This window comes from Vombatus ursinus, unplaced genomic scaffold (genome assembly GCF_900497805.2).
Source record: "Vombatus ursinus unplaced genomic scaffold, bare-nosed wombat genome assembly UNPS02014786.1, whole genome shotgun sequence".
Taxonomy (NCBI): Eukaryota; Metazoa; Chordata; class Mammalia; order Diprotodontia; family Vombatidae; genus Vombatus; species Vombatus ursinus.
This window is the reverse complement of record NW_020954564.1, coordinates 36,618,035-36,643,515: the sequence shown is the minus strand read 5'-3', so window position 1 is coordinate 36,643,515 and position 25,481 is coordinate 36,618,035. Positions and strand designations below refer to the sequence as shown.

Below are 25,481 nucleotides of genomic sequence, written 5' to 3'. Positions count from 1 at the left end.
AGTCAGACTCCTGTTTCATCTGCAGTCCCTTACATAAGATTGGGCATAGTTCCAAACTCATTAATAAATTATTTTTGATTGATGGACCTCTCTATACTTTCCCTTAGAACAGGTATCCTTGATTTGAGGTCTAGACCCCCAAAGAGTCCATGGATAGATTTCAGGAGTATCATAAACTTGGGTAGTAAACATATGTGTATATATGTGTATATATGCATACACACATGTGTATATGTCTACATATACATACATGTGTATATGTCTACATATACATACATGTGTATATGTATACATATACGCACATATATATACATATAAATAAGTATATACTTTTTCCTCATTAAACCCTAACTGAAAATGAGCATTTCTTTCAATTATTTAAAAACATTATGCTTAGAAGAGGTCCATTGGCTCCACAAGACTTCCAAAAGGGTCCATGGCACACACAAGTTGAGAACCCCTGCCTTGAAAGGAGGAGAGGGATAGGGAGGGAGTGTTATGGATTCCAGGAGACTATTCTAGGAGCTAAAATATTCTCCCATTCATTACTTGTCCTTAACCTAGAACTACTGAATCACAGAATTTTGGATTTGAAAGGGACAATAAGGGACTTAGTCCAAGCCATTTATTTAGCACAAGAGGAAACTGAGGTCCAAACAAAGGGAGTACTATGTCCCTTCAAGTTCTAAAATTCTGCATTTGAAAGTTCAAGACTATGCGTCAAACAGAGAGGCTCCTATATTTTCTGACTCCCATAACTCCTTGATTCCCAGCCCACCTCCCTAACCCTGAGCCAGCATCCCTTTCCCCATAGGTATTGTGTTTGTGTTCAGAAGGCTAGCGCTTTTTAAGAGAAGAGTCAGCAAAAACAAAATAAAACAAAACAAAACAAAAAACATTCAAAGATCAGCAAACATGCTGAAAACACCAGCAAGTCCACTATTATACATGTTAAATGGAAAGCAACAATCAACAGTCCAGTTTTAACCAGAGAAGTTCAGAAGAGTTGGTTCTTGACTTGGGATCTCCTGTCCTCAGGGTTGCAGGACATTCCCGGAAGTGAGCCTAGACCAGTTTCAGCATGGTTTTGGTTCTGAGTTTCTAGTTTTATTATACAGTCCACAGTGGAAGCTCAGTCAATTATTAAATAGGCTGAGTATTCATTCCATCTTTCCCCTGTCTCTCCTCATGCATATGCCATCTAGAGCCAGCATAAAAAAAGTGGGGACAGTGAACCTGGGAGTCAAAAGACCTGGCTCCTAGTTTTACCTCCACCACTACCTAGCTTTGGGACTTTGGATAATTCACTTTGTCTCTCTGTGCCTCAGTTTTCTCATCTGCAGAGTAGAGATAGAAATGTCTCCACTAACAACTATAAGTACTGTTCGCACAAGATTTTTGCTTAAAAAGATGCCTACCTGTATGGAGAGTCTGGGTCAAAGCATGTCTTGGTGACATCAGTAATCTCGGGGTTGCAGCACTCTCCACCATCAAAGTTGTATCTTTCATAGTTACAATCCATGTCACATATGCCATTCTGCTTCTTCTTGCTGAATGCTGAATGTCGGAGGTGCCTACAGTCGCCACCGTCATAACCTGTCAGAGTGTGATTGCACTCAGGGTCACAGTTCTCATCTCCAATCTTGCTGATATCACAGTTGGCTAGGATAAGACGATGGCGCAGGGATGAATTCTTAACTTCCAGCACTTCCAGCTGCCATGTGATGTTATAGCGGTCAAAGGCCTCTGTCAGTTGCTGGTGCTGGAATTCAATCTGCTGTTGACTGACTGTTGGATTCTCATGGTTGTCATCATAAATGTTCACCACTCGGTAACGTACCAGTTTGGGGCGGCGGAAACTAGGGAGCTGGTTGTAACTGGCAATCACTTCTATATTGTCACAGAGGGTCTGCCCACACAAGGGGGGCTCCAGACTAGTATCAAGCAGTAAACCATGGTGGTAGCTGAATTCAACTTTGGGGCTGCTTCCATCTTTCATAGAAGACCACATGCTTTTCATGTTCTCTAAACTCTCTTGAATAAGAAGCTGAGGTAGTCCAGTGCCTAGTCCGTGATTTGCCTGCCCCATATCCAATATAATCTCTTTTTGAGATCGAGCTGTCTTCCAAAGACTGAAATGCTCGATGTAACCCCGATAATTATGATTTAGTGCATTCCCACCAAGCATGAGCACTTTACACTTCTGGGTCAAAGGGCTAAAGATTCCACCCACTTGCTCACTACCCATTGCAACCTGGGCACCATTCACATAGAGCTTCATCAATCGTCCATCATATGTGGCAGCAAGGTGCATCCATTGATTAGGGAGGTAGCTTCGATGAGCGTTGATGGTAGTCACCTTCCGAGCCCGGTCCGTCTTCATGGAGAAGAAGTAACGGGGATCTCTACTGCCCTGGTCACTGATGGTGTGAATCCCCACGGCCCATCCTCGGTCACGAGAGGTGTAAGAACATTTGTCATACAGTCCTATGTGTCCCCAAGAAAGAAATATGAATGAATAAACATAACAAAACACAAAATTGTTTCCCCATCCCTTCCCAACTTATGAAAATCTATCTTAGCAATTAAGCCGCTGCAATAGCTAGACAGGAGAATTGGGGGTCAAGTGCTCCAGACGTGCAAACTAGATATGACTCTTATTTCCTGGCCAGAGGCCAGGCAAGCTGTGACATTCACTATAAAGGAAAGTCATTCTTTGTATCTGTATCAATTTTATCCATAGGGTAGTGAAGGTTCTACTTCACTGTTGATCTTCCAGAGGAAACCTCAGAAAATGGCTTTGCTGATTTTATCTCTAGATCTATTCTTTTGTTCATCCCTGCCCTAACTACCCTGTCTGTCTTTATGAAGATATATGCCTTGTCTTGAACTGACATTTATGCATTCATACTTTCATAGGTTCAGCATACTGAATGTAGAAGACTATGCTAGGTATGGTAAAATAAAGTTTAAATAAGATAAAATTGCTTCCTTCATAGAGCTTACAGTCTAACACGGTGATACGACAAATACAGGTAGCTGTAATACATAGTATTCTATAGGTACATAAAAATTGCAGAACAAAACACTTAATAAACTGTAAGGGGATGAAGGAACAGATCTATAAGGTTCTCTATTTAAAAGAATATTTTAGTTTTAGAATCTCAGAGTTGGAAAGGACTTCAGAGATCATCCAGTCCAATCCCTTCTATATAGATGCTTCAAGTAGGAACCGGACCAGACAAGACATCAAGCTTGTGGCAGGCAAAATTCCCAGTACTAGAGTGCAGAGGACTAAATTAAAATGTAATTAGGAAACGTTTAATGAAGTAAATAAAAATACAACACAACATAGATAATGTTATTTTGTGGTTTTCTAAGTCAATAGGCAGCCAACAGGGAGGCATTTCTATTTGAGTTTGATACCACTAGAAGACTTTGCCCAGCTCTGCCTCACTTAAATCCAATTCACTAGCAACTCAAGACATCACAGTCATGATGTCATTGGTCCTCTTCCAAAAGGAAGGATGAACAACAACAATAATAACTAGACTGGGTGACCCTTAAGGTGCCTTGAAATTCTGAAATCTGAGGTCTCTGTGAAATACAGAATATAGAATGGTCACTGGACAATAACAGATGAGCCAGAAAGAGAAAGGGAAGAGAGGGAGATAAAAATGAATGCAATATACCCTTTTAGACAATTTCTACTTCAGGCTCAAGATTGATTTCTGCCATCATAACTTAAGCTGCACATTTTCCATTAGCGCTAATAGGATGCTCATGGAGAATGTCCAGCATAATAAATTGAGAATGTCCTCACAGTCTTTATTCAGACATTGAACTTAGGGTCTTGCACTAAGTATGAACATAGCTATTCTTTCTCTTTATGTCAGAGAATGTCTCAATCTGGCAACTTCTTGCTGACCAATCTCCATTAGATCTCTAAGCCCAATTCACTAAGCTAATCTCAAGGCATTTTATGCTCATTTTGTACACCAATCCTATCCTAATTTGCATCATATTTATCCCAATAAATACCTTAAATCTCCTTTTAGACTCAAAATTACTTGAAGGTAGGAACTATGTTCCATTGGTCATCTTAACCTGACCTAGGAAAATATACTGCACATAATGGGTATTTAAGAAATGTTAACTGATGAATAAATCATTCTCATAATCATATCTTTTTTTCTTACTCTATATTCACAATCAATATAATTCAGCAAATGCTGGTTACATTTCAACTACTGTATGTACAAGCTCCTGGGGTTACAAAGGTGAAAAAAGACATAATTTCTACTCTCAGTGAGCAGATAACATGACAGGGGCCACACAGCATGTCAACAAACATGTATGAGATACAGTAAAATATGATAAAGACAAAGGACAGACCAGGCAAAGCACTATAAGAAAGGAGAAGAGAATGATTGCTTTCATCTGGTGGCATCTCAGAAAATTTTATGGAAGAAATGTCACTTCACCTGTATCTTGCAGTAAGTAAAGTCATTTCATGTATCAGAGAAGCAGGGAAAGTGCATTTCAAGCAAGGAAGAGATGGCCTATGCAATGTATAGAGGAGGGAGATTATAGGACATGACCTGGGAATACCTACTTGCCTAATCTGGTTAGAAAATTAGATGGCATAGAAGTGAAGAGTGTGAAATAAGGGTGAAAGGGTGGCTGGATCATGGAAACCTTAAATGCTGGTCTAAAGAGGGTATTTTGTCACACAGGGAAGGGAAAGCCTTCCAAAGGTTTTGAAAAGAGGAGTGATATGGTCAGACTGATCACCAGGAAGATTAATTTGACAGCTGTGTGAAGGATGAGTTTGAGAATGGGGAAGAAACTGGGAATGGGGGAAAGTATTTGGAAGCTATTTCAATAATCCAAGGGAGAATTAATAAGGAACTGAACTAAGCTAGTGGCTATGTGAATGGAAAAAATGAGATGGATAGTCAAAAGAAACTGCCAAGGCAAAATTGACATGATTTGAAAACTAACTGGACACTGGAAGCCAGGAAGAATCAGAGGTTTGAGTTTTGGGGGTGGGTATTGGGAGGATATTGGCAACATCAACAGGAGAGAAGAGGGAGGTGAGAGGAAGAAGATGATGGATTCAGTTTTGGGCAATTTAAGTATGAAATGCCAATAGGATATCAGATGTAAATATCCTGTAAGCTAGTATAGCTGTGGACCTGCATTTCAGGCGAGCTAAGGGCTGTATACATTCATGAATGCTGCCTATGTGTACATATACACCACACACACACACACACACACACAACATACACACATTGGTCTTAGTTCCAGAGTTGTTCCCTATACTATGATGCCTTTTTTGTGTGTCGGGGGGGGGAAGTGTGGGGGTGCACAAAAAGCAGCATGGTGAAGTAGAAAGGGAGCTAGCCTGAGAATAAGGAAAACCTAGGTTCAAGTCTTGCCTCCAAAAAATTAAAGACTATAAGCTGCAAAGCATTTGACATTTGCAATATTAAAATGAACTTCTTCAAAGGAGTTCATTATACCAGTGAAATCCCAAACATGAAACCCCGTTCTACCTGCCTACCTATATGCATGTTTTGTTATTCTGTTGTTTTCAGTAGTGTCTGACTCTTCATGACCCCATTTGGAGTCTTCTTGGCAAAGATACTGGAGTGCTTTGCCATTTCCTTCTCCAGCTCATTTTACAATTGAGGAAACTGAGTCAAACAGGGTTAAGTGACTTATCCAGGGTCATCCAGCTAGTAAGTGTCTTAGGCCAGATTTGAACTCTGGAAGATGAGTCTTCCTGACTCCAAGCCTGACACTCTACCCATTGCACCACTTAGCCGCCCCACATGCATGTATGTGAGTCACCCGAAAAGAGTGATGAGAGAGAAGAGATCTGAGGATAGAATTTCCCTTGATGGAGACAATATAACTACTTGTACGACATTGGTCAAGTCATTTAACTGGGCCTCAGTTTCCTCAAATTTAAAATAAAGGGGCTGGACTAGATAGCTTCTGATGCCTTCCAGCTCAGGAGGTATGAGCTTTGGATTGACATTTAGAGGAAGAGAGGAAAAAGTTGAAACCTTTCAAGAGATGGAGAAATAGTCTAACAGGTAGGAGAAAAACCAGGAGAACACAATGGCACAAGGGAGGGGAAAGTATCCAGAAGGAGGAGATGTCCAGCAAAGTCTAATATTAAAAAAAAAAAAAGTCAAAGAGGATGAAAAATGAAAAAAAGGGCAATGGAGTTAAGAGGTGATTGGTCGGGGGCAGCTAGGTGGTGCAGTAGATAGAGCTCTGGCCTTGGAGTCAGGAGGACTTGAGTTCAAATCCGGCCTCAGACACTTGACACTTACTAGCTGTGTGACCCTGGGCAAGTCACCTAACCCTGATTGCCTCAGCAAAAAAAAAATTAAAAAATTAAAAAAAAAGAGGTGATTGGTGATCTTGTAGAGAGGTAAGGATTGGAAAGCACATTGCAGGGAATTGAAGAGCAAGTAGAAAATGAGGAAATGCAAGTTGCCACCTTGGACTATTACTGGGGAAGATCTTGAGATGACATCTTGAGAGGGTGGCAAGGTGTACTGTTTTTCTTAAGGACACGAGAGACCTGAGTATTTCAGTAGGAGGTGAGGAAGGAGCCAGCAGAAGGAGAAACTATCAGAAAGACAAAGAGTATAGAGATTGTTAAAGGAGTTGGTAGACAGGAAAGAAAGGAACAGTGAGATGAAGGGTGCTCATTCATATCTCTAGAACTAGAACTGAAAGGACACAGGAAATCAAAAGATACTGACTCTATCTATGCTCTTGGGCTTGATAGTCTGGGATTTGTAGCAAGAAAAGTAAGTGGGAAGAGAATGAAATACACAAGAACATAAGAAAAATATGGCACCCATATTACCGCCCATGAGTCAGTTTGCCAAAAACATGAAAACCTCCACAAACTCCCACCAAAGGAGCCCACTTGGAAATCATAAATCTTTGTCACCTTAGTCGGCATTAGGAGACAAAATATTAAGGCCTCCTCCCTCCCTCACACCTCCCAGGGTCTCAGCCCTCACTTCTGATTCTAACCAAGTTACTCAACAGCCATCTGCTAACGATCACTCATTAACAGTGTGGTCTTGTCTAGTATCAACAAGAGCAAAGGTTACCAGAGGGCTCATTGTATTTTCTTTCCCACCTCCCAGCCCTGACCCCTCCTTCTCCTCTCCCCATCCCCCCCCCACCCACTCAAAGGAGAAGGAAAGTCACCTCTAATGGGAAAATTGAAAATTTTGAAACAGGCCATCCCCCCAACCCCTCTTTTATTTTGCTGGGTCTCTTAGTTCCCCCCCTTTCCTGTTGCCTTTGGAAGGGAGATCCCAGGGTTAGGAAGGTAAAATGTTTATACATCTGTAGGGTGCCCTCAGTTCAGAACCTTTCTGAGACCAGCTTTTGCTCTGACTGTGCCTCTGTTCAAAGCAAAGACAGAAAAGGGGAAGAGAGCAAGAACCCAAGAGACAAAGCGAAAGAAAAAGGCGAGGAATAGACTTAGAAGTAGAGGAGACAGGCAAAAGAGTAGGGTTCCTAGGAACCAAGGGGCGGGGGAGGGAGGAGGCAAAACAAAAACATATTAGAAGACAAGAGAGGTTTGAGACAATGTTCCCAGAAATTCTCCGGGAAATATTTACCTGGGAAAGGAGACAGGAGAATGCAAACTGGGAAGTTCAGGGCCAGGGTTATGGAATTTGTTTATTTCTCTGTAAAGTCTGTTCCTCCCAAAAATTCATATTGCCATGTGTATTCTTCAATAGCTAAAGCTACTTTTTTCTTCTCCTGTTTCACACCTAACAGTGCTTCAAACAAACTATGCACTCTGGGGCATACAGAGAGACCCTCCAACAGATGGGGAATGGGGGAACAGGAATGGAGATCAGGATGAGGGAGTAGTGCTTCCCAGTATGAGCCTAGGCAGAACAATCCCAGAGGATTTTCCCTGGGAGGCCACATCCAGATGTACCAAGCTGGAGGGCCACACATAATTCTGCATGTGATTTGCATATCATTACCATAAATCCATATCAACTCTGAAGTCTAATGGAATCTTACCATTTTATAGGACCTTGGACTTGATTTGTTCAAATTCCTCCATTTTACAGAAAAGAAAATGAGACCCAGAGAGGTTGTGACTTTGTCCAGGCTCTTCAAGCAAGTGGTAGAGTCCGTGTCATAGAATATTGGGATTTAGGGAAAAAAGGAACCTCACAAATGGTCGTGGATAGAGTATTGACCTAGAATGTTGGAAAGACTTGGGCTCAAATCCTATCTTTGTTACATACTAGTTCTGTGAACAAGGGCAATTTATGTAACTTCTTAGAGCCTCAGTTTCCTGAGCTTTAAAATGGGGATAAGGATGCCTGTAGTCCATACTTCATAGTACAATTGTTGGGTTCCAATGAGATAATGCTTATAAACTTAAAGGGCTATTAAGATGCTTATTATAGAGGCAGCTAGGTGGCACAGTGGATAGAGCTCCAGCCAGTCAGCAGGACCTGAGTTCAAATCCAACCTCAGACACTTGACACTTACTAGTTGTGTGACCCTGGGCAAGACACTTAACTCCATTGCCCAGCCAAAAAAAAAAAAAAAAGATGCCAATTATTATTATACTATAGACCAAAGATTCTTAATTCAGGATCCATAAACTTTTTCTTTTTTAAAAAAATATTTAATAACTATATTTCAATACAATTAGTTCTCTTTATAATCCTCTCTATTTTATTGTATGGATTTAAAAACTTTTTTCTGAGGAGTTCAAGTTTTCCCCAGGCTGTCAAAGAGTTCCATCAAAAGAGGTAAAAACCTCTGATCTAGACCAACTCCTTCATTTTACAGATGGGGAAATTAGGCCCAGAGAGTTGAAAGTAGCTTGTATAAAATCAAAAAGATAATAAATGACAAAGTTGGGATTTGAGTATAAGATTACTAGAATTTACACTACAATCACCTTTCTTCTATACTTAGGCAAATGTTAAACAAGTCATTTCAGAGGTGTGGGAGGTTACTGGCTTATTGTCTTGGACCCAAGAATAGTTGAAAACTTAAATATGTGCACATCAAGATTAACTCAAAATAAAAAGACTAGCTCTCCTGATTCTCATTCCAATCCTCTTTCCACCCCATAATGTTGTTTTCCCCATAAATTGTATTCAAGTAGAAATGCCTTTATTGTTTTCCCATGAGTTGGATATCTATTTTTAGTTCCTTTCTACCCATTAATACAGATACCTCAGAAGTGTAGAGTAGGAAGATGGAAAACTTCAAAACCAGGGTAGTGGGGACAGCCAAAAGACCCTCAAGAACCCAGAGAAACGGAGAAAGTTTACTCCAAATACTAATTAAGCAAAATAACAACAACAAAGAAGACATTAATGTTTTCTAGGTGGTAGAACAAAGTAAACTTGGAAAGATCACAGAAACTTTCCTTCCTGTACACAGATTTCAACTCAACAAACATTTATTAAGAGTTTAATATGTGAAAGGCAACTACTTTTGCTACATTTGCAACTACATTTCTATTATGTTTATCACATAATGGAAAAGGGTTATGTGGGAACTCTGGAGACCTGAGTTCTAAGCCCACCTGAATCTTCCACTGAGGCCTGTGTTGCTGTGGTGAAGTAAGGCACTTCAACTCTCTGAGACAAAGTTTTCTCAGCTCTAGACTAAGAGGTCTGAACAAAATGTTCTCTAAAGTCCCTTCTAGCACCAACATTCTATGAGTTTATGATCCTAAGAAAGATTGAGGGAGGACATATCATATGCAAAGTATTCTTGTCAATGACCTTTTCAGAGTTGGAAGGATCCCAGCTGAATAGGCAAAGAAATGGGGATGGCAATTATCAGTCTAGTCTAGCTCACTGTCAAATGCTATCCAAATGCAGGACATGACAACAATGGTGGTGGTGCTGATGATGACAATTTTCTTTTTTAGGAGTAAAAGGCAGACATCCTTGCCTGATATTCAATTCCGTCCAAAATCAGGGTCCAGCTATAAGTAAGCTTGCAAACCCACCTCATACCATTTCCCATCAAATACTCTATTCACAGTCCCCAAACATTGTTCTGTGATTTCCAACTACCAGGCCTTTGCTTACTTTCCTACAGTTGGAATGGCCTCCTTCCTCTTCAGCTTCACTCAATCGAGTGCGTGAAGAATTTGTTTCCTGATGGCACCAGTGGAAACTGATTACTCACCTATCTCATTACAAAGCACTCTCTAGTCATCTTGTGCATTTATCAAGTTCTAATTTGTACAAGTCCATCTATATCCATATGTTAGCATCCTACTAGATTGTAAGCACCTTCAGTGTGGAGGCTATGTCTTATCTTTGCATTTCTATCTCTACCCATACCAGAGACTCAAACATAATCAACACTTAGTGTTTGATGGATAAAAGAATAAACAAATGTCTCATAGTCAGTCAATAAGCATTTGTTAAGTGCCAGGCACTGTGTTAAGCTATGGTGATATAAAGAAAGGGAAAAGAAGATGGTCTCTGGCCTGAAGAAGCTCACATTCTATTGGGGGAGACAAGCAAACAAGTAAGTACAAACAAGCTATATACAGGGTAAAAAGGAAATAATTAACAGAAAGAAGGCACTAGAATTAGTAGAAATTGGGAAAGGCTCCCTGTACATGGTGGGATATTAGATCAGATTTGAAGGAAGCCAAGGAAACCAGGAGATGGAGATTAGGAGGGAGAACATTCCAAGACAAAGCAAATGCAGGTATGTCTTGTTTAGAGAATGGCAAAAAGGCCAGTGTTACTGGATCAAAGAGCACGTGGGAGAGTATAAGATGTAAGAAGACTGGAAAGGTGGGGAGAAGTAGGTTATGAAGGGTTTTGACTACCAAAGAGAGGATTTTGTATTTGACCTGGAGAATGATAGAGAGCCACTGGAGTTTATTGAGTACGGGGGGTTACACTTTAGGAATAGAGAATTGACTGGAGTGGGGAGACATGGCAGGCAAAACAACCAGCAGGCTATTGCAATTGCCCAAATGTGAGGTGATGAGAGCTACCTGGGTGGTGGCTGTATCGAAGGAGAGAAGGGGGAATATGTGAGATATTACAAAGGTGACATCAACAGGGCTTGGTAACATATTAGATATGGAGGGTGAGAGATAGTGACAAGTCAGAGATAGGATCTCAATTGTGAGCCTGAGGGACTGGTAAGATGATGTTGTCACAGACAGTAATGGGGAAGTTTGAAAAAAGGGATAGTTTAGGGAAAGAGATAATCAGTTCAGTTTTGGACATGTTGAGTTTAAGATGTCTACCTGATATATTGTTCAAGATGTCTGAAAAAAAAACATTTGGAGATGTGAGGTTGGAGGAAAGCAGAGCTGGATAGGGAGATTTGAGACTCATTAGGATCACAGACTGAGTTAGATGGGATCTTAGAGGTTACAGTATCATAGGATAATAGTTCTAGGGCTGCAGGAAAAAAAAAAAAAAACAAAACAAAACTCAGAGGCTACCTAGTCCAGTTAGGTGGCACAGTGGATAGAGCACCAAACATGGAATCTGGAATACTCGAGTTCAAAACTGGCCTCAGTCACTTATTAGCTATATGACTTTGGCCAACTCATGTAACCATGTTTGCCTCAACTTCCTCATCTGTAAAATGAGCTGTAGAAGGAATGGCAAACCACTCCAGTATCTTTGCCAAGAAAACCCCAAATGGGGTCACGAAGAGTCAGACATGACTGAAACCACTGAACAATAACAACAAATCTAGTCCAACTCCTTCAATCTTAAAGATGAGGAAAGTGAAGCCCAGGGAAATGAAGTGACTTGCTGCACAAGATCACACAGGTAGTAAGCAGAAGAGCCAGAATCTGAACTCCTTGGACTCCTACTCCAATACATTTCCTTTGTCTCAAGCTGCCTCCATCTGCCCATTTCAGAGGTGCTTTAGTAGTTCCCACATCTTTCACAAACAAGGGTAAATCTGTGAGGACTGAAGTGGGAGAAGGGAAAAGGGTTTATCCTCCCTCCCTCAGGCTGGTAAGTTAGGTACCCAAAGAATACAAGGAAGGGTGATAAAATGCAATTAAGAAAGGGGAATTTAGGTCAGCAGTGAAAGCAGTAGTCAGGGGACCAAGAGTAAGGAGCTAAAGGTTAGGGCTGTTTTTTTTTCTTTTCTTTTTTCCCCCTTATTTTGTTTTCCTTTCATACTTTAATCGCTGTTATCGAAGCCACAGAGGAATGCTCAGGAGAGCAAACTTATAGAAAGCTTTTATCTGTCCAGAGGAGGGTAATTAAAACAGACAGATTTGGGTTAAGTATACCCATGTTCCAAGCAATAGGGTGAGAGAAGATCCAGTGGAAGGAGCTGGCAGAGTTCTGTCCTCGGTACTGGGAGGGAAACTGGGATTTCATGGAGAACATACAGGCTATCTCCTCCATATCTTCTCTCTCCCTCACACAGCATGACTTAAATAATTCAAATGAGGATAGAAGCAAAAGGGGGGGCTACCTAAGCCCATGCCAACCTCAATGACTGACAGGCTCTTTGATTGCACCAGGCACCTCTGGGTTTTGATGGTCCTGCTTTGCTGGGTGAGAGGGCGGGGGAGTGATAAAGGGAAAGGCAACTGTTCTCCTTCCGTACTCACGTAACTAAGTTTAGAACAGTCCTTTCAGATCTGCAGGCTATTTGAGTTAGGAGGTAGATTCAGAACAGCATGACATGGGGGGCAAGAATGCTAGATTAGGAGTCTTGGGTTTAGTCTGACTCTCCACTTAATAACAGTTTGATCTTCGAACCTTGTTTTCGTGCACTTGTTTCAGTCATGTCCAACTCTTTGTGACCTCATTTGGGGTATTCTTGGAAGAGATACTGAAGTGGTTTGCCATTTCCTTCTCTATCTCATTTTACAGATGACGAACTGAGGCAAACAGGATTAAGTGACTTGCCCAGAGTCACACAGCTAGTACATGTCTGAGGCCAGATCTGGACTCAGGAAAATGACTCTACCTGACTTCAGGCATGACACTCTATCCACTGTGTCACCCAGCTGCCCTCTTTGAGACTGGATGGGAATTACAGCTCCTTCCATATCTCCCTAAGAGTTTTAACTAAGTATCAAAAATGATAATACATGTGAAAACAATTTGAAAAAAAATTCAAATACTAAGAAAGTAAGGTGCTATTCTTTTAACCTGAGGATGGTCTAAATTCTTTTGAATATAGCTCCTAGTCCTAAAATCCTTTCTACCATTTTGCACTAACACAAACCTTTTTTTTCTTTTTAATAGAATCCTAGACCATAGAATTTTGGAGTTGCAGGGCACATTATTTCCCTAGGCTTCCTCTAGTCCTGCTCATACCTGAGCAGAAATCCCCTCCACAATTTTTCTGGTTAGTGGCCATCTGGCCTCCATATTAAGATATCCAGTGATAGAGAGCTTATTACCTCCTGAGGCAGCAGTTCCATCTATTTTTGCCAACTACAATGGTCACCAAGTTCTTCCTAGATGAAAATGGTCTACTTTCCGTGTATTATTTTCAGATCTGCCTTCAAGGATATAACAGAACAAATATCTCTTCTACAGGATAGTCTTTCAACTCCTTGAAAACAATGAATGTCACTGTCCCCCAAAGTCTTCTCTTGCTATTTCCATTTTCTATTTCCTCAGTCACTTCAACTGATCTCTATAGTTGACAAGTGTTTTGGTCCCTTCACCATTCTGTTGCCTTCCACTATTTGTCCTTCACCTTGATATAATTTGAGGAATGACCTCAATATTCTGGGGCAATTAAGTGGATCAGTGGATAGAGCACCAGGCCTGGGTTTAGAAGGACCTGAGTTCAAATCTGACCTCATATATTTAGCTGTGTGACACTGGGCAAGCTGCTTAACCCTGTTTGCCTGAGTTTCTTCATCTGTAAAATCAGCTGGAGAAGAAAATGGCAAACCACTCCAGCATCACTGCCAAGAAAACCCCAAATGGGGTCATGAAGAGTTGGACATAACTGAAAATGACTAAAAAACAACAATAACAATATTCTGGAATTGAATATTATATTCCGAGTAGAAACTAATCAGGGCACAGAACAGTGGAATTATCAGCTCCCTCATCCTGGACACTAGATTTTTATTATTTTAGCCCAATATTTGATTTGTTTTCTTTTTTTTTAACAGAGAGTTTTTAGTTTACTATAACTCCAAGTGAATCATTCGACAAACATTTATTAAGCACCTACTGTGTACCTATGCACTGGAGGTACAAATATAAAGAATGAAACAATCTATCCTCTCAAGGAACATAATGTTTTTTCAAAGAAGAAAATAGATACATATATAAGCATTATATATATATAATACACACACACACACACACACACACATATATATATACTGATCATGAACCACTCCTGTTCTGTCTCTCAAATGTTGTTATCTGTGTTTTAGAAATGACAGCATTACATTGATAACAGGGCTACATCAATGATTACATTGATAAGGTCCAGTCTATATTCTGCTCTTATCCCTGCTTCCCTCCCCCCTTCACTCACACACAGGCAGAAACATTGGACCCCTCCCCCCCCCCACCACTACCACCACCTTGTGTTGCTATTTATTTTTCTTCTTTTTGTAGAATAGCTTCCACTTACCAAATTTAACTTCACTCTATCAGAGGCTGTTAGAAACCCTTCCATTTCGCTCCCTTTCAGAAAGCATGTATTTTTTTTTAAGAAAGAAATCCATTCTAACCTTTCTTGCTCTAGAGATTCACTAGCCCCACTAATTGGGCACCCCATGGACCAAACAAGATCGACTTTGACTTCTCCCCAGTGCCACTCTTGAAAAGCAGCATTCTGCTGTTTTGTAATTTTGATTATTTTGTGACTCAGGAGCTTCTCTCTCTCTCTTTCTCTCTCTCTCTCTCTCTTTCTCTCACACACACACATAGACACACACATACACACACACAGACACACACACATATGCCACATGCTGCTTTCCAGGAAACTACTTGCTACTCAAAAACTGTGTTGTCCCCAGACAGTCAACACCAGACACTGTCCATTTTAACTTCATCATTACCTGGTGGCAGGGGTAAAAATCTGGCCATAAATACAGCTATTAAGTGGAACAGCCAGTAGGACAGTCAAGGGAGACAGACCATGTGTTGTAGTAGAAAGAACGATGGATTTGGATTCAGAAGACCTAGGTTCAGATCCTAACTGTGTCACTACCCATTTGACCTTGGGCCTCAGTTCCTCCCATGTAAAATGAGGGAACTGGACTAAGGTCCTTTCCAGCATTAAACCTATGAAATTCTGTGGAATTCTGGGTACCCTATGAAGTTCTAGAATGACACAGGGACAGCAACCATCAAAGTAGCCTGTCCAAAGTTGGGATTCCCAAAGCATATCCAGACAAACCCACAGAGTAAATCAAGGGCATTTCTAGCCCAGAAGAAGAAAACATTATAAAACTGGTTTTTGTTTGTTGTTGTTGTTGTTTCATGTCTGACTCTTCATGACCCCATTTGGGGGTTTCTTGGTAAAGATACTTGAGAGGTTTGCTTATTCTCTCTCCAGCTCATTTTATACATGAAGAAACTTAAGTAAACAGTGTTAAGTGACTTGCCCAGGATCACACAGCTGCTAAATGTCTGAAGTCGGATTTGAACTCATGAAGATAAGTCTTCCTGATTCCAAGCTCAGTGCTGTGTGCACTGTGCCACCTAGTTACCCCAAACCATTAGTTGGCCTGCTAGAATTTTAGTCTATGCCACAAAAATGACAGATTCACAATAAAAAATTGGGATGGTTAATCAGATTATGAGATCTAAGAATTCTTTTCAGCTACATGAATCTGTCCCTCTTTGACCCTTAGTTTTTTATATCATAAAATGGGTATATTAAACACTAGCCCTGCCTATGCTACAGGGAGGTTGTGAGATTCAGACAAGAGAATGCATTTGAAAGCATTTCATAAAACATAAAGCAATGGGCAAACACGAGGGATTCCTATCTATATGCCTTCTCCAGTCTAGTGAAGCCAGTATCTTCACTGACCCCTGAACAATTATGTTCCTACCCGACTCAGAGACTGGGCTGTGTTATGCCCCTTCACTCTCCCTTCTCCCACCTAATATTGCAAGGCCTACTTCAGATTTTGTCTCCTCCCAAAGGCCTTTCTCTCTCACTCTAATAATCTCTACTTTTGCTGGACTTCTCTAGCATTTATCCATCCACTTTACTCTGGCATTTAATAGTACATTGACTTTCGCATTGTCACTTAACTGTTGTGTGAATTAGTAAACTTACAGATTCAGAGTGTTGGAATTAAAAGGGACTTTAGAACAGAGAATATTAGACCATGGAATACAGAATGATAAAATTGAAAAGTAGGTGAGAATAAATTGAATGCTAGAGAAGAGAAGGGACCTTGGAATATAGAACATTGAAAGCAAAAGGGAGCTTAGAACATAGAATGTCAGAGCTGGGAGGGACCATAGAATATAGAATGTCAGAGAGGGGAGGGACCATAGAAAACAAAATGTTAGAATGTAGAACACAAAATATTTAAAAGCATCTTTAGAAAATGGAGCATAAAATGATGGAGTTAAAAGGAATTTTAAATGTAGAATGTCAGAGCTACAAGGAACCTCAGAGATCACCTAATCTAGAAATTCTTTACTTTTTCTAGTCTCAGACCCCTTTGTTTGTCTTTCAATTCTATGGTCTCTTGTCTCAGAACATTTTTTTTTAACGCAAAAAATAAAATAACATAGAATCACAAAAGAAACCAATTGTACTGAAATACAGTTATCAAACTATATATTTTAAAAGAAATGTACAGATCATCACCTCCTGGAAATCTCTCAGGGTCCAAGGATTCTCTAGGTTAAAAACTCCCCATTTGATCAAATATACTGATTTTACAGATAAGAAAGCTCTGTGTAAGTCCCCAACTAGACTGTAAGCATCAATAGGACAAAGAATGTCTTACATTTCTGTTGTTGTTTTATTTTTTCTATTCCTCCTAGTGCCTATTATGCACATAATAGTAATGATTTAGAAGGCATAAAACACTGAAGCAATCTTGGAGCAGAAGGTAAGACAGTTCCCACCTCATTGAGCCAAGTGATGTAAATTTCCCAACGCAGCCAGGACCACAACAAGTTATGCAAAAATGCAGACCAGACAGTGTGGGCTGTGCACCCCAGACAATAGTTCTTCTCTCCAGTGGGTCTATGATTGACTCCTACTTGCCTACACTGAAGAGGAGAGGTTAGTCTTTCAAGGAGAAGAGATGGCAAAGGGAGATAATGATGGGATTAGGCAATGCAGGTCAGTCTGAGCTATGCAACCCCAGTGAAATCTGAAATGACTTCCTGAAGCAGGAATATCAGGGCTGGGTTGGCAAAGCTGATGGAACATAGGTCAAATGTGTTTCATAGGGCTTATCACAGAATGTCACAGAATATTGGAGCTGGAAGAAACAACAGAAACCAACTAGCCACACCCCTTTAATAATAAAAAAGAAAATGAGGCCAGAGAGGGACAAAGACATAACTAGAACTCAAGTCTTTTGACTCCCAGTTGAACACTCTTTCTGTAACTATTCTGCATTTGATGAATCATTTAAAATAATTCACCTTTGAAACTTCTCCCACAAATCCATATTTTGCTTCACACCAGCCTTATTCATTGCCCAACAGGAATATTTTCATGTTAAAACAGTATTTTGTGTTTAAATATGTGGTTTAAGATTTACAAAATGGCATCAATTTGATAATACCATAGTTTGTTTCTATTTTGAAATTGCTTATTGTTCTATCAGAACCTTTATTAGTCATTCTAGAGTTACAAATGCTTTGTCAGTATATGATTCAAGATTCACTACTTCCAGGAAGCCTTACCTGATTGACTATCCATGTCCACCATACCTTTACTGCCTTACTTCAAGTCATTATTTTTTTTTTAGCTTCTATAGGCCTACAACTGTAGGAGTCACAATACAGAAGTGAGAGAAAACTCTGCCTTTTAAAAACTTATGATCCTGTTGGTGAGACAAGACTAGCACAAAAGACAAAGAACAATACCAAACAACATGTAATGCAGAGGGAAACCATGTGGTATAGGCAATAAATACTCTGGGCATTCACACATGGGAAAGATTCTTGTTGTATGTAGGTCACTATAGTCAGGGAAGATACTCTATAAACCTATTTCTTCATCTGTAAAGCAAATGTCTGAATAACTGCCCTACCTCATTAGGCTGTTGTAAGGATCAAGTAGGATAGGGGCAGCTAGGTGCACAGTGGATAGAGCACTGGCCCTGGAGAGTTCAAATCTGGCCTCAGACACATAACACTTACTAGCTGTGTAACCTCGGGCAAGTCACTTAACCCCATTGTCTAGCCAAAATAAATAAAAATAAATAAATAAAAATAAAAAAATAAATAAAAGAAGCAAGTAGGATAATGGATGTGAAATCATTTTGTAAACCTATTGTTGTTGTTCAGTCATTTCAGTCACGTCCAACCCTTCATGACCCCAAATGCGGTTTTCTTGGCGAAGATACTAGAGTGGTTTGCCATTTCCCTCTCCAGTGAATCCATTTTGTCAGGCAATTAGAGGTTAAGTGACTTGTTCAGGGTCACACAGCGACGAAGTGTCTGAGGCTGGATTTGAACTCTGGTCTTCCTGACTCTAGGCCCAGTGCTCTATCTATTGAGCCACTGACTGCCTCCAAACTTTTTAGTACAGCACAAATAAAAAGTGTGACAATGCAAATGTATACCTGCAAATGTATATGTGTGTATATAAACACATGTGTGAACACACATACATATACAAATGGCGTCCAAAAGTCTTAGTGTAGTTTTACATATCTACTAGCTGTCTAGGTGATACAATTTAAATGACTTGCTGATAAGCAGTCCAGAATAATTACCTGAGTAATACAGATCCTGGATAACAATGTGGAGGGCTTCAAATACCAAGAACAATTTAGACTTGCTGCTAGGGGCAATAGGGAGCCATGGTAGCTTCTTAAACAGAGGAATGACAATCAGTGTAGTGCTTTACAAAGATGCATAGAAGACTTTCCTAATAATTCCTAATAAAATAATTTTCCCAAAATAGAAAAGATTGCTTTGCAAGATAATGGTTTCTTCTCCTGAAAGTCTTCAAGCAGAGGTTGGCTGACTGATGACTTACTGGATATGTGGTAAAGGAGATTCCTGTTCAGTTTCTAATGCATCAGGTCAGTAGCATCAAACAGGAATGGATGAGCTGCATATTGATTTAGAAAACCACAAAGTAACATTATCTATGTTTTATTGTATTTTTATTTTTTTTTTGTTACACATTTCCCAATTACATTTGAATGTGGTTCATACCCTGGGGAGTTTTACAGATTTGGGGAGTTTGATCCCTCTGGATCTTGTGAGGTCCTTTCTAACTCTGAGATTCTATAACTTTGTGAAGACTCTGGTGATTTGCCTAAGAGCAAATCAAGGAGGGAGAGTGGGCAATCCAACTGGAAAACTGATGAAAAAGCCCAGGTTAGTGGGCAGCTAGGTGGCACAGTGGATAGAGCACCGGCCCTGGATTCAGGAGGACCTGAGTTCAAATTGGGCCTCAGACATATAACACTTACTAGCTGTGTGACCCTGAGCAAGTCACTTAACGCCATTGTCTAGCCAAAAAAAAAAGAAAGAAAAAAAGAAAGCAAGAAAGAAAGCAAGAAAGAGAAAAAGAAAGAAAGAAAGAAAGAAAGAGGCCAGGTGAAAGGTAATAAGGGCTAGGATCATATTGGGAAGTGGGAGTAATTAAGTAGCTTTTGAAGATCACGTTGTCACACCCTTACTTTTGTTCTACAGTTATGTCACATATGAAGAGCTAGGGTCAGGCACCTGTAAATTTAAGACAGAATCTGAAAATGGTAGTCCATGACCACCATGCTTATGTGTTATTCATTGCCTTCAGTATGGTACATATAATAAAGAGCAAAATTTTCTCACATGAAAATATGTGCATTAAATAATGCCATATTAAAATTGTACTTCATATATGCATGTATGTATGTTTGTAAATGTATGGATGTATCTTATTATGCCAATTCTATTGGAGCTCCTTTGGTAGTGATGATGGAGGTATCTCCTACTTTCTTTCATATTCCAATTCTATAGTAACTAACACAGGGCTCTCTTTCCAAAAGTCACAAAAAAATCCCAGCTAAAATAAAGGATAAAGAGTTAAATTTTCACCCAAGAATTTCAAAGCCCCCAACACATTGCGTCTTGCTGATGGGTATGTACTGGATTGATAAAAGCAGTGAAAACTAACTTGAAAGCACCAAGTTAGCCTAAATGTTCTGAAATCTATGTCTTTACATCCAAACTAATTTAATGCCATTACATGCCCCTGTCAAACATTCTAGAGTACTATTACTTACTGGTTAAGTAGGAATTTATTCTGGTATTTATCACTTGCTTCATTAACATACTTGAAAGACTACAGGTCAAACCCCATCACAACGAATCCCACAGGATCCTCTCAAATCTTCTGTTACAACAAAACTCTCTTGTTTTGGATATTGTTTGAAATAAATTGGTCATAAACATGGGCTTCGAAGTCATTCTTATAGAAAGGCAACTAACTGCACTGGAAACTTGTACTGAACTCAGAATTAGGATATCCTGGCTCACAGGATCAGAGAATTTATAATTGGAAGGGACCTTGAGGATCATCTATTTCAACTCCTCTCATTTCACAGATAAGGAAAGTGAGGCCAACAGAGGTGAAGGCTTGCTTAAGATCACAGAGCTAGTAAGTACCTGAGCTAAGATTTGAACCTAGATGCTCTGACTTTGCTCTTTCTGTTGTGCTACACTCTAAAGAAAGAGGGAGGTGATCTTTCCCCAAACAGTTTAAGAATTTCAGTGGCATGGAGCTTCTCACTGACTGGCTGGATGATCAAAATATAATAAGTAAGCCAATATGTGTATAGCTAAAATATAAGTAAGCCAATGCCAGGAGAAATTCTTAAATTAAGCATAGACATCTTTCCTTCATATGTTCATAGAGTCTCCATGCTGTGGTTCATCTCTGACAATATTTTCATTATAGTCTGGCTTCCTTCTACCACCTATCACACTTCTAAACCACCACATGCCCCACCATCAGCTGGTATGTACTAAAGGAATGCAAGCTCATTTTAATTACCTATCTTTCAAGGCCCAGTTGAAGTACCACCACCATGACGATGCCTTATTCTGACACTCCAGGCCTTATTCATTTCCCCTCACAGGTTCATAGAGACTGACCTTGTCTTGCAAACCCTGCCAACTCTACAGTTGAGGAAACTGAAGCTCAAGGAGTAGAAGCAACATAGGAAGTGCAGAACAAGCTCTTGAACCTCAGGTCTCTTCAGCCCACTATTTTTCTATACTAGGCAGAGTTATTAATAATTCCTATACCACTTACAGATGATTCCATATAATTTAGCAGTTAGCATTATACTTCTTTCTCTTGTGTTTCTTGCTGGTTGTTGCACATGATTCATGTCTCTGGATAGATTTTAAGCTCTTTAAGATTAAGGACCATGCCTTGTTGTCTAAAGCTTCTTATATGATCCACAGTGCCTAGAAAACACACTACTGAGGACTAAACAGGTGCTCAGTAACTCCTTGCCCACTGTTTGGCCATCAAAACAAAATGAGGAAATTAAATCACTTGTTCCTTTACCCTTATTCCCATCCTTCCTAGTGACCTCTCCCCTCCACCAAATGATTAATTCTAAGGCCAAAAATAAATGGTTTGGAATTCTCTGAATAATTGAAAGTCAATGTAAAGAGGTTAGAGCACTAGACATATAGGCCAAAGGTCTGGGTTCTCATCCTGGCTATTTTGCTTCCTAGCTTTATGGTTATAGGTAACTTACCTAACTTCTCTAAGCCACAATTTTATCTATTAAAAAATGAAGATAATATTATTTGCATTACTGAGATAAATAAAAATGAATTTGAGTTATTTCCAACTCTACATGGAGTTGTGAAGGCAATTTATAAGGAAAAGGCTCAGACTTTCCTTAAAAGCACACACACACACACACACACACACACACACGTATTTATGTATGCATGTATGTATATATGTGTATACACACATATATGTACATGTATTTTCGTCCTAGAATTGAGTTGGTACTGTTCTCAAAGTTTGTATCAGTAGAGTATAAGCTCTTGCAGTTTCTACTATGCTGGAAAAATATGAATGCAGTAATGGACTGTTTGTGCTTTCCAAGGACCAGCCAGACTAGGTATTAAGACTAAGGTTTATCACCACTGGGTTGGTAACTAGGTGATGAATTATTTGACCAAAACAACCCATGAAACAATGGACCCAATGAAACGAAATGGTCCTGAGTCTGTCTCCTTCTTCGGCTGGAGGGCTGGTGGTAGCAGGTCAGAAAAGAAGGAATCACACACTTTTTTTTTGTCTCTGAACATGATTTTAGCTGTTGGTAATATCAATAGGATTTTCCTCCAACTTATTGGGCATCAATACAGACTATCACCATAAACAAGAAGGCCAAAAAACCCTAAAAACTACTGCAGTAAAGGCACATTTCATCTCCTTGCCTAGTGAAGAAATACAGCAGCAAGAAAAACAATGGTCAAGAATACAAACTCATTCGTCGAATCTTACAAAACAATATGGTGGAAGTTGAAAAGCAACATCACCTCATAAAAAAACCAGGAAGTAGTAGGGGAAAAAAAATCAAAAAGTTTAGATAGTTCACTAAGCCAGATTATACCGAAAGCATAAAGAATGAAACTATAACAACAAATGAATGAAAAATGGAAAAGATCCATCAGGATCTCTAGACCAAATTTTTTTTCCTTGTCAATGACTTATATTTGGACTAAAATATCACACTCTTTGATGTGTAGTATGAAGAAGTAGAAATGGCACTGAAGCAGAGAAAGAAAAGATGAACAACTGGACCAGTCCAAGTAAACAGATCAGTAGTCCATCTTAGAGGTAACATAATTTTGAAGGTACTAAGAATTTTAATTTGGAGGTGTCTTAAAGTAGGAAGGATGTGCTCTGCTTGCAACAAATCATGGTATGTAATTACTACCAGAAAAAAAGGTAATTCAGAAAATATCAATAATCCACATGCCTACTTTCTCATCTCAAAATATGAGAATAATCTGCATACATACAGAGGACATTCTTGATGAAAATATAAGAAGAGAACAAGCAGGCTTTTACAAATTATATTCTATAATAGTTCACATCTTTGCAGTCACATGGGTGAGTAAAAGGTATAGAGAGTAGCAAAACAAAACAAAAAACATTTTCAACTAACAAAAAAAAAACATTTGTTTAATGGTATAAAATCTTTCCTTAATAATTCTCCTCCAGCCAGGTGTCTCCCTGCCTATGTTAAATCATATAAGATTCACTGAAAGGTTCAACAATAAGGGTCACTTAATGAATGACTTTTTCCTAAAAAAAAAAAAATTACTTTGTATTTCACAATCACAAACTTAAGCCTACTGTCTAGCCAGATTGGTTGAGGGAAAAGAGAAATACTGAGAGAGGTGGTAGAGGCAGCAGTGTTCAATAGACTGAACAAAGCTAAGGTTAACAATGATGGCATCTAATGACCTTGCACTTTTTAATTAAGTAGCATAATTAAGGTATCTAGGTGGAAATGTAAATTAGAGAACTGAATTTGGAATCAGGAAGACTGGAGTCCAAATTCTACCTTATATATTTACTATCTGTGTGATCCAGGGCAAGTTACTTAGGCACTTGATTTTAATTTTTTCATCTGTAAAACATATTATAATAGCAATGACATGACAGGTTTCTGTGATGATCAAATGAGATAACGTGCAAAGTGTTTTGCAAACATTAGTGCTATACAAATTCTACTTATTATTATTAAATATTAATTATGCCTATCTAGGAATAAAACTGTGAGACATGCCCACCAAAGGGAATTTGCCACTATCATAAATAATGTTCAGCACAGAGTCCAAATGGAAAAGGAATTGCTATAGATGGTGAGATCCTTCAGGTGCCCCATTTTCAGTTGACATTGTGCTGATTACAACAAGCCCTGGAATAATACGGAGCCTCCTGAGATCCATAATCACTCAGAAGAGTTCAGCCTAACGATCCACATAGGAAAATCCAAGTGAATAAAGAATGACTCTTGTCTAGGTTATGATGCAATTTGTTGGGCAGTTCATCCACCAAGATGGATTTTCCACCATATGTATCTTGTACAGAAACTGTAGACAGACAGTGAACTGGGACCAACAATTGGGTATGAAGAGAATGAGCTGGATAAGAATTCTTTTAAGAACTTAAAGCTTCTCCTAGATACAAAATCCCATGTTTTAACATCAATATTCATCCAGCAATGTTATATAATGTAAATCATGGACTAGAATCAAAATCATAAGTGATCCAAGGGATAATGTAGAGATACATTAATAAAGAACAATGAAGAACTATGTGCAAAAAGTTACATAAAAGATAAATGACCAGAAAAAGGGGTTAGTCAAATAGTAAGAGCAAGAGAAAATCAATGAATAGCCCACAAGCTGCATTGGTGTCCATATATCAAGAGACTTAGAAGTCTACCAACATGAAGACAGAACTTCCGTGGAAGATATTTGGGACATAGGAGTCACACAGGAAAAGAAGTCATATATAGGTTCAATTTCTACCATTAATATCCTTGAGTAGGTTAGCTTGGCTTAAGTAATTAGAAAAATTTGGAAAGAAAGGTAGGGGCTAGGCTTGTGCAGCTTCAATTTTATCTTTTGGTAATAAGAAGTCCTGGTAGGTTTCTGAACAGGAGAATAACAGTAGCAAAGTGGTATTTTAGGAAGATTTATCTGGTGGAGGTGAACAAGATGAGGTGGAATGAGAGGAGATCGGTGACCCAGACACCATTCAGAGTATATTAGTCCACATCTTCAATGAATGCTCTATTTTAGCCTTAATACTGTTCTTCGTGGGGGCAGCTAGGTGGTGCAGTGGATAGAGCACCAACCCTGGAGTTAGGAGGATCTGAGTTCAAATCCAGCCTCAGACACATGATACTAGCTGTGTGACCCTAGGCAAATCATTTAATCCCTATTGCCTCACCCCCCCAAAAAAATGCCATTCTTTTTTAAATTTTTTTTAAGACAATTGGGGTTAAGTGACTTGCCCAGGGTCACACAGCTAGTAAGTGTCAAGTGTTTGGTCTGAGGCCCAATTTGAACTCAGGTTCCTGACTTCAGGGCCGATGCTTTATCCAATGCGCCACCTATCTGCCCCAATGCTATTCTTCATAAACATTAATCTTCACCCATCTTTTCACAGGCCAGAAGTTTCTCAGCATTTGTTCCACCATTCTAAGCTCATTGTCTATAACTTGTGGACTCCAATCTCTT

The 25,481-nt window shown here is 39.4% G+C and overlaps 1 protein-coding gene across 1 annotated transcript in view; it reads right to left on the bottom strand.

Moving 5' to 3' along the window:
- LOC114046870 (pappalysin-1-like) overlaps positions 1-25,481 on the bottom strand; it is a 280,259-nt gene that overhangs the window by 239,922 nt on the left and 14,856 nt on the right. Inside the window, exon 2 of the mRNA XM_027867446.1 lies at positions 1,419-2,487. Within this exon, the coding sequence (XP_027723247.1) occupies positions 1,419-2,487 (1,069 nt within the window). The remainder of the gene's footprint in view (positions 1-1,418; positions 2,488-25,481) is intronic.